The 18,746-nt window shown below is 39.9% G+C and overlaps 2 protein-coding genes and 1 long non-coding RNA gene across 5 annotated transcripts; all 3 read right to left on the bottom strand.

The window, feature by feature from the left end:
* Positions 1–525: 525 nt before the first annotated feature.
* On the bottom strand, positions 526–8,871 carry LOC144007549 (uncharacterized). 2 transcript variants are annotated; one of them, XR_013280216.1, is made up of 11 exons: positions 8,822–8,871; positions 8,721–8,755; positions 8,609–8,643; positions 8,507–8,533; positions 8,306–8,345; positions 6,667–6,764; positions 6,195–6,284; positions 5,717–5,809; positions 2,402–2,496; positions 861–956; positions 526–763 (listed from the first exon to the last, which is right to left on the bottom strand). It is a non-coding gene; the product is annotated as an uncharacterized LOC144007549 (long non-coding RNA). The 2 variants fall into 2 exon arrangements; XR_013280215.1 differs by having other exon boundaries at positions 8,721–8,843.
* A 1,483-nt stretch (positions 8,872–10,354) lies between these two features.
* Positions 10,355–14,650, bottom strand: snx10a (sorting nexin 10a). Of its 2 annotated transcripts, XM_077507494.1 has the most exons (10): positions 14,400–14,650; positions 14,154–14,248; positions 13,244–13,307; positions 13,026–13,159; positions 11,592–11,636; positions 11,432–11,518; positions 11,258–11,358; positions 11,073–11,171; positions 10,805–10,999; positions 10,355–10,738 (listed from the first exon to the last, which is right to left on the bottom strand). In XM_077507494.1, exons 5-10 carry the CDS (start codon positions 11,625–11,627, stop codon positions 10,597–10,599), a joined length of 660 nt encoding a protein of 219 aa, XP_077363620.1. In that variant the 5' UTR covers positions 11,628–11,636; positions 13,026–13,159; positions 13,244–13,307; positions 14,154–14,248; positions 14,400–14,650; the 3' UTR covers positions 10,355–10,596. The 2 variants fall into 2 exon arrangements, with proteins under 2 accessions (XP_077363620.1, XP_077363619.1); XM_077507493.1 differs by having other exon boundaries at positions 14,154–14,434.
* Positions 14,651–15,438: 788 nt separating this feature from the next.
* On the bottom strand, positions 15,439–18,741 carry cbx3a (chromobox homolog 3a (HP1 gamma homolog, Drosophila)). The gene is made up of 5 exons (XM_077507495.1): positions 18,578–18,741; positions 17,851–18,013; positions 17,474–17,630; positions 17,033–17,127; positions 15,439–16,269 (listed from the first exon to the last, which is right to left on the bottom strand). Exons 2-5 carry the CDS (start codon positions 18,003–18,005, stop codon positions 16,143–16,145), a joined length of 534 nt encoding a protein of 177 aa, XP_077363621.1. The 5' UTR covers positions 18,006–18,013; positions 18,578–18,741; the 3' UTR covers positions 15,439–16,142.
* Positions 18,742–18,746: the final 5 nt, after the last annotated feature.

Raw genomic sequence — 18,746 nt, 5'->3', positions numbered from 1 at the left:
AGGCTGAACACAGTGTATATTCAGTTCCAATGAATTTTATGGGCTATGGACACAGGTCCCATATTTATTGTATATAAATATAGGGTATAAGTATTGGCTCAGCTTTCACTACTATTCTGGATAATGGGGCAGTAATTTTATGAATAGTAAGTTCACTGCCTAGCATTATTTGGTATAATAAGTATTGAGGGTTAATTATGCAGACTGAACAGTGCACATTCAATTCCAATGAATTTTATGGGGTAAGTATACAGCTTCTGAATTTATTGTATATAACTATGGGGGGGTATAAGTATTGGACAGGTTTCCCTCTCATTTTTGATAAGGTATGTTAATGTTTAATAAGTCCTCCATCTAGTATTATTGGGTATAATAAGTATTGCGCCTTCATAACCTGTATTTGGGCAACAATTCTGTGTATGTAATTCACCCTTCCTTGTCTGCTTTACTAAGTACTTGTAACATTGTTTGTGATGAACAGATGTGTAAGTGTGCATTTGCTCAGAAAGGTTTCAAAGACACAAGTTGACAGTTGAAATGCTTTTCAGCATGTTTATTGAAGACAGTTTGGAACTGATACATGTCAAAGAGATCACAAAATACACCAGCTGACATGTGCAACTCACAATGTGCATCTTCAACAGTTTCAGCCAGCTGGGAGATGAATGTCTCCAACTCTTCAGTCTTCACTCCTTTGCCTTTTGTGGGTCCTTCTTTGTTGTGTGTCCCAAATGCAACTGCTGTCTTTCGCCACACTGCTTTTCTGCAAGAAGGACAAGAAAAGAAATTAAACACCGACTTTCACATGCAGATCTGCAAACAGGGATTCACTGCACAACCAATAAAGTCTGTCAGCTTACCTCTCCACACTGGCCTGCATCTGCTTTGGCAGGTGAGAGACGAGTCCAACTTTTGCAACCATCCCATGGAGCTGCCCGTCTGCCAAAACCAGCCGCCTGCGCACAGAAAAGCACACCACTCAATTCTTAATTTGTCAACCATCTACAATAAAATAAGGCAGATGCCAAATGCTGCATTTGCCATTTCTAAACAGTGGTTGTCATTCTTGTGTTTACTTTCAATTAACACCAACTGGGGGGAATTAACTCACTTAGCCATTGTCAGCAGTACAATATTTTGTCTCCAACTCTTTTACAATACCTTGAAATACATTTTGCTGCTGGCAGACGACATCCCACATGCTCTGAAAACAGACAACTGCCAATAAGGGCTCAGTTTGCTAAAGTCACATGACCAATGTCACACTAGTGGTGGGACATGTATGATGTCATTTGCCAACAGCAAGTCACAAATTGTGGTTGGAAAGGTATTACTGCTTGTGCACCAACAGCTGTTTGCAAGCACTATAAAAAAAAACTTGAAAAATGGTTACCGCATTATTTCTACACAAAACTTACTGCTGTAAAAAAAGGCAAACTGACTAAGCAATCTTTTTAACCATCAAGTGGTATAAGCGATACACATTGTACCAGTTGCTTAGTACATACTGGAAAAAAAGGAGCTGAGGTGTTTGGCTACACACAGAACGGAAGATTCCGCTCTAGTAGTGGAGACTGACAAACTGAAACCCTTGATCAATATTTGCAAACTTTTACAATAGAAAACACTTTTTGGGCCTGCTGTAATTCTATCCCCGGCTGATCAACTAAATGGGGAGGCTAGACTAACCCATTTGAACAATGGAGGAACGTTATTTGGAGGGGGGAAAATTAAACCTTTAAAAACTCAGCGACTACCAGTTAGCTTCTGCCACTCAGGAATAATAGGAAGTGGGAGTAGGCTTACGGAGCATGCATGCTTCTAAATCAGCATTTTATTTTAGAGCAACATCAGTGTTTTATTACACACGCTGCCTTTAAAACATACTTCAAGATTATAACATTATTTGTTCCTGGCTTGCCACAAGCGTCATGGTGCATTCAGAGTACTTGAACGACAAAGTTGTAACCTTAAGCACTTTTATTTATTTTATTGGCCCACCCATAAAGGGATACTTGACTTATTGAGCCATTTTCAGCAGTAAAATGTTAGTTTGTAAGTAATGTGCTAACTTGACTATATGTCATATACAATACTTTTTCAAAAAGGAAGCTTTCTACTTTCTGTCGACTGACGACATCACCTGTGCTGAGGAAGTAGGCAACCACCAATCATGGCTCAGTTTGCTGACCAACCCCAGAAAAAAAGTGAGCCATGATTGGTCATTACCTACTTCCTCAGCACAGGTGATGTCATCAGGCTAAAGAAAGTAGAAAGATTACTTTTTCAAAAGGTATTAATTGTACATGAAAAATAGTCACGTTACACATTAACAACTGACTTTACTGCTAAAAATGTCTCAATGAGTCAAGTATCCCTGAGAAGCCAAAAAGAAACTCACAGTTGTGTTTGGATTAAATGTTTCAGTCCTTGGCAGCTGGCAGGGGAGGAAGATGAGTTTGATACTGGTCACGTCTTCATCTCAACCCATCTGGCCTGCAACACATCACAAACAGCTCAACATGACCTCATTTTAGCTAGCGAGCTCCATTCCCTGGGTGGGAAAGGCACCGCTGACCAACAGGTCAGCTGCAAATAGGGTGGACACTTCCAGAAGGTCACAAAGGACTTTTTTTTTTTTTTTTTTTTTTTTTAAACATTAAGTGTCCCCTTGCTATGTTTACTTTTCACCGCCTTGCTGCTTTGCTGATTTTTTTTTAAAGCACAATTTTATAGGCTTTTCCCAACAGTAATGTACCTAATTTTATAACATTTAGAAAGGCTTGAAAATTGAGAATGTAAAAAAATATAAATGTCTCAATTACAAAAGTGTATAAACTGGTCAGGGGTTTTAGAGCCTTAACATTTATTATAAAAGTAAAACAAGGTAATTACTTTGCAGATTTCATTTATTGCAAGTATTTTTGGAAACTAAACAGAGCGGAAAACGAGGGAACAGAGACGTGGTAATTTTATCCTGCTTTTTTTTATTTTGTCTCTTTTAATCCAGTTTCAATCACTTGCTAGTTTCCAAAATCAGGTTTAGTCCGCCCCATACCATTTTGATTTAGTCTATTTTTAGTAGGGATGGGACAGTACCGATACCAGGTATCGTATCGAGATACCAGCCTTTTTTCAAGTACTCGAGTACTCGTGACGCAGACGAGTACAAGCGACCGATGGCAGAGGGGGAAGACGTTAAGCGAGTCCTCCTTGCCTGTAACTGGCGCTAGCTTGCAGCAGTTTTTCACCAAAACTTCACCGTTTGGAAATACTTCAAAATTGTGAATCTTAAAGTAAAAGCGCATTTTTGTTTAATTTTGAGCGTTAAGACTATTGAAGAGTGACTGCTGTTTTTTTTTTTTTTTATTGTCAAAATTAAAGGAAATATATTTGTTTAAAAATATCTTTTAGTGAGTTTTTTTTTTGGTCAAAATGTCCTACTGGTATCGGCGAGTACTGAGGGTCTGAAAAAAGTGGTATCAAACATCCCTAATTTTTAGTCAACTATGGATCAAGCATTTTAGTCCATTTATTTTTCTACTTTTAGTCAAAAACTACGTTTTTCATTTGACCCCTGTATATTTTTTTGTCAACAGATATGTTGAACATCTCTGATCGAAAACTCACGTTAAATTTTCTCAGATCTTTTTGATTAAAAACAACTTGGCACACAAATACAGTATATCAACAAGTGGCTACTATGGCTTCATGCTACAAGCGAGTAAGTTAGCAAGCATTTGTTAGCGGTCGGATTAACTCTGTTGGAACTTTCTAGCCGTTTGCTTCTTTTTTTTTCCCCAAAACATTTTTCACTTTGTTCATGAACTAAAATGCCTCTAGATTTTATTAAGTAAAGTACATTTTCATATAGTATTCATGAGTCTATGAAAATGCATACTGATTTAGTACGTTATTGATAAAGGTTTTAGTCTTGTGAAAAATGTGCATTGATGGAATTTTATTTTTATTTTTTTAAGTTTCCGTTAACAAAATTACTCCTTCAGACTGTCTTGTCATCAACAAAGTTTTGCATGGATTAGATTGTTTAACTAAATGGTTAAAAAAAAAAAAATAATCAAGTCAAGCTTCTTTTTGGCAATTATTTCATTTCCAGTCGCCTACCATGTTTTTACCCCATTAAAGTGCTTGACTGCGCTTCTAACGTGCTCCAGCTCTCTTCTGCCTTTCAACCCGCGGGCGCATATGTCATTTTTTTTTTTTACCAATTCTTGGTCTTTTAGCCCATTAAAATGCATCAGAATATGCACGAGAGGGCGACACTGCCTCGTAGCATGTCCTGGAATTTTAGTCAAACATTTATGGTTGACGCAGATTGGCGGGAGTTATGAAATAAATGATGCAATTGACGGCGGCACGGGAGGAAGAACATCAAGTGTAACAAGTCGAATGACGCACCGTTAAATGTTTGTAGACCATGAAGATGTTAAATTGACAGCTTTGTAACAGAAGGGACGACAAATCGTTGGAGGTTAATACAACTGCGCTCCAGTGTTGAAAGTAAAAATATGGAGTTTATATACATTTGTTGATTAAAAAAAATAATTTAAGGTTCATAATTACTAGTGCTGTCAAAGTTAAAGCGTTAACTAATTAATCACAAAAAATTATCACATTAATCATTGTATTACCACAGATTAATCACACTATTAATTTTGACGCAGATGGTTACGTTAAAGGTAGTTGGAGTTTCAGCAATAAACAATTACATGCATTAAAATAAAGCATTTAATAAATGTTTACATATGCCGTAAGTAATCCCCCCCCCCCCCCCCCCCCCCCCCCCGCCCATTTTAAATTATGTAAATGACTAGAAATAGCAGGATGAGCGTACGCAGTAGATGTAAATTTTTGAAGACGTCTTCATAACATTAAATGTTGTGCAATTAACTGGTGCGCTTAAAATTTATCGGGCAAAATATGTTTGGGGAGCCTTTTTAAGTCAGTAATTAATCAAAATTCTAAGATGTGATTAATCTGAATATTAAGAAATTTAATCATTTGACAGCTGTAATAATTCTACACTTTGGTTTATGTGAACGCCACAGGTGCGTTATTGTCTTAGAGGCATTTTTGGCCAGGCGCTTTAGGCCTTAAATGAGTTTCAAACCACTAAGCAATGATATGCTTCTGTGCCGCAAAACATTTTGAAAAACAAACCACGGAAAATTGTCTTCAATGATGACGCACCTCTTGCTTTTACCTTCCGCATCGCGTTCTGACTACTTTGCCCGACTGATCACGACATACCAGCAAATCATGCAGAAACCGTGAAACCAGTCCCGACTACTTTTGGCCAGGAAATTGAGCCTTTTTTTTCCCCCCCCTTCAATATTAAGACGCCCGGAGTTTAGCCATTTTTTCTAACGCTGCCTTTTTGCTGCTGTCAAAGGAGGTGGCAAGGAAATGACTAGTCAGCCACATGTGGAGGTTTGTTTACATTTATTGAACCAATAATAAACGAGATTTTTACCGCAAGCCACTTTTGGCCAATCCTGACCAGTTGGGTCACATACAATCAACTGTGGCTCATTTTCTTTAAATAAGATGGATAAACCAACGTCCAGTTTAGGGTTACACAAAACAGCAAGCTGTCCACCCAACCTGCAAGGTGGCTTTTCACCCGCTACAGGGAATGGAGCCCAGACAAAATGCGGGAAGGAAAGTTTTATTTTGTCATGTCAACTCGTGTTACCTGGTCTCATGTCAGCCCGTTCATCATCCGCAACATAAAACTAAACCCAGATTGGTTTGGTGCCAGTCCCTGCTTGATCTCGACCCATTCGCCCTGCAAAATACATCACAGGAACAAAAAATTACAGCAACAGCTGTAGCAACACAGATCACAGGAACAAAAGGAAACCGTTTACTCCGCAACTAGGCGGCAGTCTAGCTAGCCAGGAGGCTAGCTAGCTAGCATGCTAGCTTAGCTAGGCTAGCTTAGCAATAGCTAGTTTAGCTTAGCTGAGCTAAGCTAGCTCCATTCCCCGTTTGGTGACGGGTGGAAGAGGCACCGCCGACCGGCCAACAAGCGGACCAGCCGCAAAAAAAGGGGGCGGCTGACCCGCCTGCCAGCCGGCCAGCGGTGCCTTTCCACCCGTCATCACAGGGAATGGAGCACAGACAAAAATGTGGGAAGGAAGGTTTGATTTTGTCGTGTGAACTTGTGTTACCTGGGCTCGTGTCAGCCGGTTCATCATCCGCAAAATAAAAAAGCCAGATTGGTTGGGTGCCAGTCCCTTCTTGATCGCCACCCAGCTGTCCTGCAAAACAGATAACGGAAACAAAAATTACAGCAACAGCTGTAGTAACACAGATCACAGGAACAAAAGGAAACCGTTTACTCCGCAACTAGGCGGCAGTCTAGCTAGCCAGGAGGCTAGCTAGCTAGCATGCTAGCTTAGCTAGGCTAGCTTAGCAATAGCTAGGTTAGCTTAGCTGAGCTAAGCTAGCTCCATTCCCCGTTTGGTGACGGGTGGAAGAGGCACCGCCGACCGGCCAACAAGCGGACCAGCCGCAAAAAAAGGGGGCGGCTGACCCGCCTGCCAGCCGGCCAGCGGTGCCTTTCCACCCGTCATCACAGGGAATGGAGCACAGACAAAAATGTGGGAAGGAAGGTTTGATTTTGTCGTGTGAACTTGTTACCTGGGCTCCTGTCAGCCGGTTCATCATCCTCAATGTAAAACAAAAGCCAGATTGGTTTGGTGCTGGTCATGCCGCTACTTCTTCACTGACCCATATACCTGCAAAAGGATCACAAGTTGTTGTTTTTTTTTTAGAAGAGTACTAAAATTTTACACAATTAAAAATAAAAGGCTGTACAATATGCTACACTACATGCACAATTACAAACAAACCAAATGTGTTTCTGATTAAGCACATTTTACAAAATGTTGCTGTGCTGCCAAAAAAAAAAATAATGAAGTTTAGCGTTTCAAAATTTAATACAAATCAGGTACATCAACTACATATATACTTTGGTTCAAAATTATTCAAGCCTCTCTGCAGGCAGCAATTAACATTTGATTTTTTATTTATTTTTTAAATATATAATCACCTCAAATAAGAACTTGTCATATACACCAAAGCAACTTCAAAGCCAACAAACATCCTTTCAGTATCAATTGTTTTAATCAGGTTTCAAGAGAACCTTGACAGTCAAAAATTAAGAAAATGTAAATTTGATTCCTCCTTCTAGACAGTCATTGGCGGCTTTGCAAAATGGTGAAGTCCGGGTAATGCTCAAAGAAGTCAAGACAGGTCATTTTCTTTCATCAGCAAGAGATTGAAAAGAAGCATTTCAATGGAGACAACTTGAGGCACGAGTGGCAAATTTAAAAGCCTCTGGAAATGACTCGCGGGTGCGGCAGAAAGACTATGCTTTTGGTGATTACTTTGATATCTCCAGCAAACGTGGTGGGATGTCAGCTGTACAATTTATTTGTCTGAGGGATGAAAAGAAGAAAAAAAAAAGTGCAGAGTGTGAGCTTAAGCCTTCCATGCTCCTGATTGACTCCAAAGTACAAGCGTTGACTCGGCCACGTGGACATTCAAGGTGCCGTTAAATCTATTAGAAGACCGATACAGTGTGATGATAGCGCTGAAGCTTAGGAGACATTTGAGCTCCCAAAAGGGCAACAAGTGCAAGCGTGCCTCCAAATGTCAGTTTGGTTGCAGACAAAGTGCTGGAAGATGCTGAAGTGGCCATCACCCAACTTAAATCGAATAGAGAATCTGATGAGACGAAGAAAAGTTGGCAAACAAAGCCAATATGTGAAAGTGAAGACCTTTCACCCCCCATGAAGAATTGGCAAAGATGCCCGTCGATGGCTGCAAGAACCTTCTGTCAAGCTAGATTTCACATCTTAACGATGATATTTTCCACAAGTGTTGTACTGTACTTAACAAGTACAGATGCGGCTAAGAGCTTCAATAATTGTCAAGAAAATCACTAAAACCTTTGCTATATTAACCCCCTCCCAAGAAAAAAAAAAAAATATTGCTGTCATTTAAGTTGCATTTGTTCATTTTTCAAGTCCTTTTGTGACCCGATTAGAAAAAAATGTTTATGTCCAGCTTGCCGAAACACTTAAATGCAATAGCCATTTAAATTGTTTAAAACTGATAAATGTCGAGAGCTTGATTTCCTGCAAGCGTTTGTTAAAATATGTCAAGTGGCAAACTACATTAACACGACTCATAGAAACGAGCCGTTGAGTCGCTAGCTACAAAAAAAAAAAAAAAAAAAAAAAAAAAAAAAACGTTGACACGCTCCACCACATACCTTTTTTTGTGCCGCTTGTTTCTTTGCCTCCTCTTTTTGCCTGCAAAACACACAAGTGCAAATTCTCAGAAACGTGATGAAATGACAAGGAATGACAAACTTCATATGAATGAACATATCCAGAAAATGATTTGAAACCGCAAAAAGAAACCATGCGCTAAAATCAAACAAATTGAGCGAGTTGTGACGTGCTGTGCTCACCTCAAACGCTGTCGTGTTGTGGAAATCCTGCAACAAAAAATTTCATCGTGAGAAACGGGAGCTGTGCTTAACAAACAATGAATTGTAACGTGCTGTGCTCACCTCAAACACTGCCGTGCTCGTCAGGTGTGGAAATCCTGCAACAAACAAAATATCGTCGTGAGAAACGGGAACTGTGCTTAACAAACAATGAATTGTGACGTGTTGTGCTCACCTCAAACGCTGTCGTGCTCGTCAGGTGTGGAAATCCTGCAACAAAGTATCGTCGTGAGAAACGGCAACAAACGGCAAACATTTGCTGGTCTGCTCACTTACCTATAGCTATCAACATTTTGCCGCACCTGTGCATTTCACTTAATATATGCCCTTGTGCACACCTGCCGCCAATTATAACGCTAATTAACGCCAACCTTCATCAGCTGCTTGTTGACCGGGGCTTTACACACTAGCGCCACCTGGTGACTTGGAATGATGACTGCTTTGGTTTACCCCGGAAATGGTACTTTGTATGGAGTTAGGAATCAACTGTATTTTATGGAGGCGCCACATCATTCTCGGCTGCTTCCCATGTTCACCTTGCTCGGACGTTGAGGTTCTGTCATTTCGTCTCAACCACTGATCTGTGTATATATAGCTATAACTGGATAGCTGATAGGCCAAGACTTTTGAAGCTGCGAGGCCACCATATTACCACTCCCAATATCGAAATTAGAACATTTGAGGCAGTAGTAGCATGATTTATGTTTCTATTTTATTAAACCTAAACAAGGACTTCAGACATTTACAACTTGCCTTAAATACATGTATAAATTATATGATTGATGTCGTTTACAGGAGGACACTTGTATATTAATAAAGATACCTGTAATTCCACAAAAGGTCCCTCTGTCAAATCCCATATTGGAGTCTAAGGACCTGAGCAATACAAAAAAAAAAAAAAAGGTGGGGGGTGTCTTCAAAGCAGCACATACCATCCACTTGTTTAAAAATAGTGACCACCAACCATAGGACATGTTAAGGTTAAGCTTGAGATGGCACCTGTAACCATATAAACAATAGGAAATACTCATTTTGCCGAGCGCAGTTATCCCTATAGCAAGGCCGTAAATGTGTTTTCAGGCAAGGCGCCGGTGTGTTGGTCGCATGTTTAAGTCTCGGGGTATTTGCGTGAAGTCACTGACAGCTTCATTATGACTTGAGCACATCCAGGGAGAAATGCGGAACAGGCCAGGTTTACCGTCTGGCCGGCCTGCGTCAGTCCAGCTGTTGATGGGAGGGTTGAGGTGGGACAGGGGGACAACGGCTGTCTCTTTTAATGAGCCTTCGCTTATGTCATCAGCTTTCAATTTACAGAGCTGTCCACTACCTCTGGCCCTCATTTGCTCACACACACAATTTCATCCTGTCGTGTTTCTCGCAGATGATTCCCCACAATTGTGTGTTATTGTAATTAATTCGCTGTCATCTCCTACCTGGAAAGCTGTCAAATGGAAGATGTCTTCCTTCGGTCACCCCCTTGGAGCCAAACAAGTAGAATGTTTGTTGATGCGGCACACCAAACATACAGGATGAAAGTCTGACAAATGCAGCACAATTGGAAGTACGTCACAATCGGTCATGCAAAAAAGGTCAGTGCAGAATTATTAAAGTTACAGAAAGATTAGTTTAATATTTTGGTGGCTTTGCTGTAAAATAAAAGTCAATCCGAACATTTTGAATAGATATTAGAATGCAGATAGAGTACCAGGAGTAAGTGCAAAAGGTTCTTCTGATGTCTATACTCCCTCTACTGGGCTGCATTGTGCACAGCTCATGTTAGTAGAATCAATCAGCGCATAACTGGAGACATTTTGTTCAAAAACAGTTTATTCATCCTTTAAACAGACCCTAAAAGTATTCTCATACACTTTTCTCTAAAACTTCTACAATTCCAAAACAATACCTTGGCTTTCAGAGACTATAAAAATATAACATAGGTTACAATTAAGATTTTATAAATGTACTATACATCTTTTTTTTAAAAAACAAAAAACAAAACAAAAACATGAAATACGAATCATGGAAAAAAAAAAAATCTGTTTCTGGAGGCTTCAGTCTTGGTCAATCGATGTCGAACTTTTGTGGACGACTAAATCAAAACTGCACAATTCTCTGTCGGATGACTCGAAAAAGTGGAGGGAGCTTCCATGAAGCGTGCTGTCCACGCTCAAGCCCAGGCCTGACGAAGAGTTGCTGACGGGAGACGGGCGAACAATCGTCAAGTGGTCATTATGAGGACTGCTAAAAAAAAAACCGAACCTCTCGCAGTCGGAGTCACGCGAGGCCTCATCTTCCAATGCGGCGACGCAGCCGCCGTCGAAGCGCTGAATGGCCTCGGCCACCGTGTACCTGGTCTTGCCGAAGGCGCACCTCTGCATCTTTTTGATGCTGAGGTCGGACTGGAGGAACAGATGGAGTCGACTGTCGGATAACAACAACGGCGTGTGAAGAACGCTGGAAAGGAAATGAAACGTGATCAGTACATCGTCCGTGCGGCGTGACGTCATTTAGTTGGGGACCAACTCACATTTCTAAAAACTCCTGCAGGCCTTTCACCCTTTGTCTGACCTGCTCTACGTTCTTCATGCTGAAGAAAGGATTCCAAGGGGGCAGCTTTGGGATTTCTCTGGAAGAAAACAAATCCACTCAAACATACAGAAAAAAATAAAAAATAAAATACACTTCAATTTAATCAAGGATGTGAGGACATACATGATTAGAGCGTTTTGCTCCAGGCAGTGCCGCAGCCAAACAAATTCTCTGTAACGTCGCCTCACCATTGAAGCCTTCTTGCGAAAGCACATGCTGTTTGTCTACGAGAGGGCGACGACACGGTGAGCAAACATTCAAAACCCAACGAGCTATTTAGCATGCGATGCTACTCACGTGAAGGCAGATTTCATAGTCGACGTGCGTGTGCCAGCGGTCGTGTTTTTGGAGCCTTGGATTTCCGACAAAGATGCTGATAAATTCCTTGAAAAAGAATTTGGGGGAAAATGCTTCAATGGGATACAATGAGGGTCATTGAAGAGCTCTGGATACTTACAGTGTTGGTGAGATTGTCAAACATGCTGTCGTCCATGCTAGAAACCTACATGACGACAACATAGTGTTAAATTGTATAAACAATGATTTCCTCAACTATCCACTAACAAAATGTACTTGAGCATCTGACAATTCCTGGCTGAGAATAAGACCCTTTTTCACACTGCACTTTACATTACAGAGTTGTAAAAAGATTTATGGTCCCCACAAAGGTTATTTTAGTTAAAGATAATGAAAAAACTACTACTAAAAGTCAAATAACTATTTTGTTAACAAAATAAAATACATTCTTTTTAAAAAATGAAAACTAACAAACTACATTTTGTTTACAAAACTAACCAACTAATTATAGCAAAAATGTCCTTTGCTTTAGTCTCTGGTAACGAATTTAATACATGAGCTTTTGGGGATGATTTTAAATGTAATTTTAAGTATATTTATTTAATCGGCATACGGATGTTAGAAAATGTGTTGCACAGAAAGTGACATCATCTAGCAGCAGCCAATAGAAAAGATGACGTCGTTCCTAGGCGACAACGAAATTCTACGCTCGGTAAAAAATGAGTCACTTTTTGCATTTTTTTTTTTTTTAACATGGTGTTTAACTCATTCGCTCCCAATTACATTAACTTTTTGGCCATTATTTTCCCTCATTCACTCGCAGCCATTTTCACAGAAGCAATCCCTTTTGCTCATGGCTGTTTTACTGAATTTTGACTGATTTTGCAAGGCCCACAGAATATTGTGTTCTATTGCTATAAAAACATGGAACCTATCAAAAGAAAGATTAAAGTCTCTTCTTTCATCAGGAAAAAATATATATATTATTTTTATCTGTTTCCGTTTTTCAGCAATTAGCACTAGAATATAGTAAAGTTGAATAATTTTTCACAAATCTATTTTAAATTGTGAGTAATTGAGCTTTTTTTCAACATGGCCCTGGTTGATCTCCTTTGCTCTGCTGCCACCTGCTGGCCGTTTGTGTAATAACTACCGTTTTTGCGATTGAGAGGCTGCATTAAATTCTTCTGCATGTAGCATAAAAAAACAAACGTTTAAACACGTCTTTGGGACACTTTAAATATATATTTAAAAAAAAATTTTTAAAAAAAATGGTTCATAAGTTGTTTTTGGGAGCAAATGAGTAAATATTGCACACAAGTAAAACGTTAAATTTTTTTAAACCCAACACTAAAATTAAGCATTGTTAAATTACTAAAACTAATAAAAACTAACACAACTAGCCTGAAAACTTAAGAAAAAAAAAGTAAAAAATAAAGAAAAATAAATACAAAATCAAAACAAAATATAACGAAAATTTCTAAACTATAATAATAACCCTAGTCCCCACCCCTCGCCGCAAAGACAACAAATGGATTTTGCTAAATGCAGTGTGAAAAGGGCTCAACTTCTTCACCCTGCTGAATTTGCTTACTTGCTCTGTAGATTTTTTTTTTTTTCCCCCACCCCCTCACTCAAACACTTTTCAAGGGGAGCCGGTTGAAGATGTGAACAACATCAGGATGTCTGTGATGATGGAGCTGCGGAGGATCCCACTTCCAAAAGTGTCTAAAGTTGGAGCAGAGAAGGCGGGGAAAGTGCATTACATTCCTGGTGGATTCGTTTCAATTGAAAAACTTTGAATTTGAATACCTTATAGATATCTTGTCCAATCAGATTTCAGCCTCTCTGTGTAACCGCGTCAATCTAATCAGAACTGTATTAGCAATAGAAACAGTTTCTTTAATCAGATTTTAAATTCATCCCCACAGGGCCAATGTCAACATTTTTCCTGACTACAATTTTTCAGCCATACCTGTTGTCATCTGCACACATACATTTAATAAGAGGCGGTATTAAAAATTGAATTAAGCCACATGAAGGCCAAATGATCTCAACAATAACAATTGTGAGAGGTGTATCTTACAGCTGAGGTAGTTACACAGCTTAAAGACTCAGGAAGTGCACCTTTCAGCTGATATAAGCATAAAAGTGAATAAAAGGGCGCAGCAGGTGGATTTTAGCTCTCAACACCAAAACAGGATTAGAAACAAAGCCTCTTTTGCACACAATCAGCACTAATTCAGGCCAACCCGCAGAATAAATGCATCTATTATAGTGCAAGTGCAACAGTTCCAGGGAAAAATTAATTCCTCCTCAGGAAAAAAAAAAAAAAATAGTTTGTAAAACTGCACATCAGTTGACGTCAATTCGTGACACTTCAGTTTTTTTCTTCGATAGTCGTGACTTTTTTTTCTTCCTGACAATAACTAGCAAAAACATACGCACAAGTAGAATAGATCAATGAAGAGAGATATTGTTGTGACCAAACGCTCCATCGCAACTGTAGTCTGCTATAGGTGATATGCCTGCACTCACAAACCATTTGCTAGACTATTACGTGGACAAAACATTTGTTGTGAGTCTTCCAGGATGATGATTATTTCCCCAATAGTTCAACGTTTACACTTCACACAATCCATACATTCCACACATTGTTTGCAATCTAAATCAGGGGTGTCAAACATTTATGTTTATAGAATTAGTCAAGTCTTGTGCTTACCTTTCTTTTGTTGCCTCTATCAGCCTCTCGGGACTGAATCAAACATTCATAGCAACCTCGCCAACTTCTTTGTTCACGCCTTCTCCTTGCACACGCTATTTAAAAAAATAATATATGAAGCAGGATAAGAGCTAAAACAAACAAACAAAAAAAGTAGTAACGAGCGACTACGACACGAGAGTGTTAGTGTTAATACAAAAAACAAAAACAAAAATTATGGCTAGCCGGCGGCGTGCGAGTGCACACCTGTCGTTCCTGCTGCCCACTGTTTGGGGATTAGATGACAGTAAACGATATCACCTGGTCAGGTCCGAGGGGGGCGGGGACTATCGCCTCACATGAACTTTCACCTCGTCCTACATGACCAATTGTAAACTCTGTTGAATAAATGGGTCCAAATTACTACTGCAAAACAGTATTATAATAATTTATAAAGTTACGGTGATATTGACGTTCGCAAGCTGAGCTCAAGGCAGTGTGATGTCATTTCCAGTCGAGAGTTAGTGGGCAAAATGGCCACCCCCGAGATGGATAAAAATGGGTGGGAATGAGTTGCCGTCCCCCCCACTGCCCCAATACCAGCAGTAACTGGCATTCACTTAAATGATACTGTTCTAAGTTTATATCTATCTTTTATTATTTCTAATGTTATGCAATGGTGCACTTCAACAATTTTATAGCCTACTACTTACAATACAGCATTAAAGGAAATCAGTTAATGTCATGTCAAAATACACAAAATTACCAACAATTTTATGTCATCAATTAAAACAAAGTTAACCTTACTGCCTTTAGAATCCCTGCTGACCATTAAATTAGCTACATGATTAGCATTTTACACGTCATTGACATTAATAAATTCACACTTCCGCCTCATTGTCCTCCCAAAAATGTGGTCAAGGTCACCCCTCCAAACAAAAACAAAATAAAAGCACTTACCAACACTGGCCAAGCTATTCAAATGAACATCCAAGGTGTGTCCAACCAGGGAGGGAAGCTCAACAGTAAAGTCATTTAAGTAGTTTACAAACACCAGCTCTGGAAATTTGCATACAGTAGGGTCTTGGGGTGGGTGGAGTCGTGGCTTTTCCAGTTGTTAACACTGTTGTGTAGCAATTGTCAAAATAGTTCATAAACTGCATGATAGTACTGACAGATGTGTCCAATAATCTTTTTCTTCAGCTAAAACAAACCATAAACACTTTGCAGTGGAGTTTCAAACTTCTAAAATAAATAAAAAAATAAAAAATAAATACACTGCCCCAGTAGAATACAATCTTGAATATTGCAGCATAAAACAGTACCATTTAATAAATGTTATTTTTGTTTTGGTATTATTTTCCATTCATTTATTCTAACAATTTGAAGAAATCTGTATTGTGATCACAGTGCTGCAGTGATAAGGTTTGACTCAATCAAGACACAAACTGTCTAATGCAGAATAGCAGTCACTGTATATATATAGGAAAAATAATTAAATTATCCAATAGCAATTATATTTTTAGAGTCTCAAACACTTTATAAGATCATCACTGGCGCGGGGTGGACAGGTGACAATATTTGATCTAAACTTTGGTCAAAAAACTTTATTTGAATCAAAGCATTATTTATAAAAAAAAAAGAAAAGAAAAAAAAAACTACGGCGAAAAAACAGAAGGACAACAATGAGCGAAAGCTCTTCCCTTCTGATCAACGAGATGGAGACGACAACGGCTGACGTGTGGAACCATATGCAAACTTTGGGATGAGGATGGGGAAGCAGCAGCTTCTGCCAACAAGAAGACTTTTTTTTTTTTTTTTGATAACATCACGGAACAACTGAGATGTCATTTGCAGCTGGAACAGATGAAGAAAAACAACAAAAAACGAAACCAAAAGCCAAACAACACCTAAAACTAGAAGGCCAGGCAAAGGAAGGAGAGTCAGTCCTGAGGAAAATGGGGCATGGGTGATTTGAGGAGGTGCCAGGGCCAGGAGAAGACCACAATACTACTGTGCTTCATCTTCTGGACACGAGTGCCATGTTAGCCTCTCCTCATAGAAGGCAATAACCACTTGGGGGCACTTGTTGTTTGCCTCACGGGCTGGGACCAGGTCGGCTTCATCCGAGTCTTTCCTGCACAGACAAATGGAGGAATATGCATCGGTTATGCTGGTGCTTGCTAAATAACCATTTTCCATAACATCCTCCATGATAAGAAAATGATTATCTTTGTGTTGAATGAAAAATACATTTTATTTTATTTCGGAAAACAACCATCAACTAACATTTTTGCCTTTTTTCTAACATGGTATTATAGGCCAAACCAATAACTGAAGCCTACTTAATATTTACAACACTGTTAATTTAATGGTTTTTTGTTGTTGTTTTTTTATAGAAAGGATTCTGATTCATTTATTAATCAACAAAATAATCCACAGATAAATCAATTCCATCCATTCATGTTCTTGACCGCTTATTCCTCACAAGGGTCGTGGGAGGTGCTGGAGCCTATCTCAGCTGGCTCTGGGCAGTAGGCGGGGGACACCCTGAACTGGTTGCCAGCCAATTGCAGGGCACACAGACATGAACAACCATCCATGCTCACACGCACACCTAGGGAACATTTGGAGCGCCCAATTAACCTGCCAAGCATGTCTTTTTTTGGAATGTGGGAGGAGACTGGAGTACTCGGAGAAGACCCACGCAGGCACGGGGAGAACATGCAAACTCCACCCAGGAAGGCCGGAGCCTGGACTCGAACCCGAGTCCTCAGAACTGTGAGGCGGGACGTGCTAACCAGTCTTCCGGCGGGACGTGCTAACCAGTCTTCCACCGTGCCGCCCCACTAAAGGACAATAAAGATCCATTTTATTCAATCAAATATTGACTATCTTACCATTTCATCAAGAACATCAGCTCTCCACTGCTGTCTGTTGCGCCGATGATTCTTTCTGGATCAAGTTTCCTCGCGAAGCCTCGGGGTTTCTCAGGCTGTAAATGTGGATGGGATTCGGAAATTGTGTGCACGTGGAAAAGGGACATTTTCAGATATTGGTGTTTGTTGGTTGAATTCATGTTGCACTGTTACTGTGCCTCATGACTTTGCAGTGGCACCCAAAATGAGGAGTCATCGCAGAGGTGCAATAATTAGTGTATTATAGCAAAAGTGTCATTCCTTCAGTGTTGTCCCACGAAAAGATAAACTAACAAAAATGTGAGGGGTTAACTTTCACTTTATGAGATACTGTAGATACCTCTATTTTTTTATTTTTTTTTTTACATATGAGAGTTTGGGTGTTATTGTGCATATACTGACAAGGCATTTGGAACTACTCACAGCATCTTTCTTCTTCGCATCCATTTCAGAGTCGTCTGCAGATGCCTTTCTCTTCAAAGATGCCGGTTTCTCCTTAATGTTCTTCTGGGCTTCGAGAAAAGCGTTGATAAGCTCCGGACAATCCACGTTCTCCTCTGGTTCCCAGGAGTTGTCGGCTCTGGATGAACAAAAATGAAATTGTTGTTTTTTCCCAAAATAAAAATAAAAAGCAGGATAAGACAAGCAGCGTGAAATGCATTTGTAAAGACTACTTAACACCGAATTGATTGCAAACATGCAGGGTCTTCATGCAACTACAGAATGGACAATCCCATAACAGGGGAGCCCTTTGACCACAGCAGGGGGTGGAATCGGGGGTCTGTTCCGAGGCAACTCACTCTGAAAATCCTTTCCACTTGAGGAAGAACTGCACCTTCCCATTCACAATACGCTGGTCCAGTACTTTTTCCACCACAAATTCCTCAGGTTCCTCTTGTGTGCCCTGCCCCCCCTGTGAATCCTTCCTACTCTTGGTATTCTGCTTCTTGCCCATGCTGTGCTCTATTAAAAAGAGATAATACACAGTAAGACTTCAAGCACTTTTATAATTAAAATCAAGCTGAATAACCAGAACAATTCGTTAGGCCAGACCAGCTGATACTACAGACCCCTGAGATAAGGAAGCCTGCATCAACACTTATGAGAGGTACGGGCAACACCTCCATTTTATACAAACTACAACTTTTTACAAGAAAGACGTTCTGAAGGTAACTGTTGCATCATGAAAAAAAGACCCAAGTTTGCGTATTTTAAGGTTTATCGTTGTGGACAACAGAAGTAATACGGTGGCGCGTTCTATGTAAGAACGACCCAGAGCCGAAATAAAGCCGACAGAAAGTTAGTGCAAACGTTAGAAGGCTCCCCGGACTCCCAAGTGGGCGTTTTAAATGGCTGGATTAACCGAAAAGTCCCATTAACTAACGACTGGAAACATACACGAAACGCTAACTTGGACGGTTAGCGCGCGCTCACACTAACGCAACCCTTACAATTAGCTCAAAGAAAGCTTTTCAAAAAGAGCAATGCCGGAATTACAGTCCAGTTGTTTCAACTGTGAATACTCACCTTTGCGACTGAACTAAACTCGCCTCAGCTTGGCTGGATAGTGAGCACGCGGTCGGCTTCTTTATCCCAAATAGCACAGGCGCCAAAAAAGCTAGCTTTTGGCCCTCTACGGAAGCCTGGGCGGAAAAGGAGCGAAGCTGTTCGCTTTTTTTTTTTTTTTTTTTTTTTT

This window comes from Festucalex cinctus, chromosome 19, assembly GCF_051991245.1.
Source record: "Festucalex cinctus isolate MCC-2025b chromosome 19, RoL_Fcin_1.0, whole genome shotgun sequence".
In the NCBI taxonomy this organism is placed as follows: Eukaryota; Metazoa; Chordata; class Actinopteri; order Syngnathiformes; family Syngnathidae; genus Festucalex; species Festucalex cinctus.
Note: the sequence above shows the minus strand (reverse complement) of the source record. Positions and strands in the feature narration are given on the sequence as shown.

Coding starts and splice junctions, on each gene's coding strand:
- snx10a (XM_077507494.1), bottom strand. CDS start 11,627: ATGGACGACAGCATGTTTGACAATCTCACCAACACT. Junction 11,172..11,257: donor GAGCAAAACGCTCTAATCAT/GTATGTCCTCAC, acceptor GTTTTCTTCCAG/AGAAATCCCAAAGCTGCCCC. Junction 10,739..10,804: donor CGTGACTCCGACTGCGAGAG/GTTCGGTTTTTT, acceptor GTCTCCCGTCAG/CAACTCTTCGTCAGGCCTGG.
- cbx3a (XM_077507495.1), bottom strand. CDS start 18,005: ATGGGCAAGAAGCAGAATACCAAGAGTAGGAAGGATTCACAGGGGGGG. Junction 17,631..17,850: donor AAGTGGAAAGGATTTTCAGA/GTGAGTTGCCTC, acceptor TTGTTCATCCAG/AGCCGACAACTCCTGGGAAC. Junction 16,270..17,032: donor CTGATGTTCTTGATGAAATG/GTAAGATAGTCA, acceptor TTGTCTGTGCAG/GAAAGACTCGGATGAAGCCG.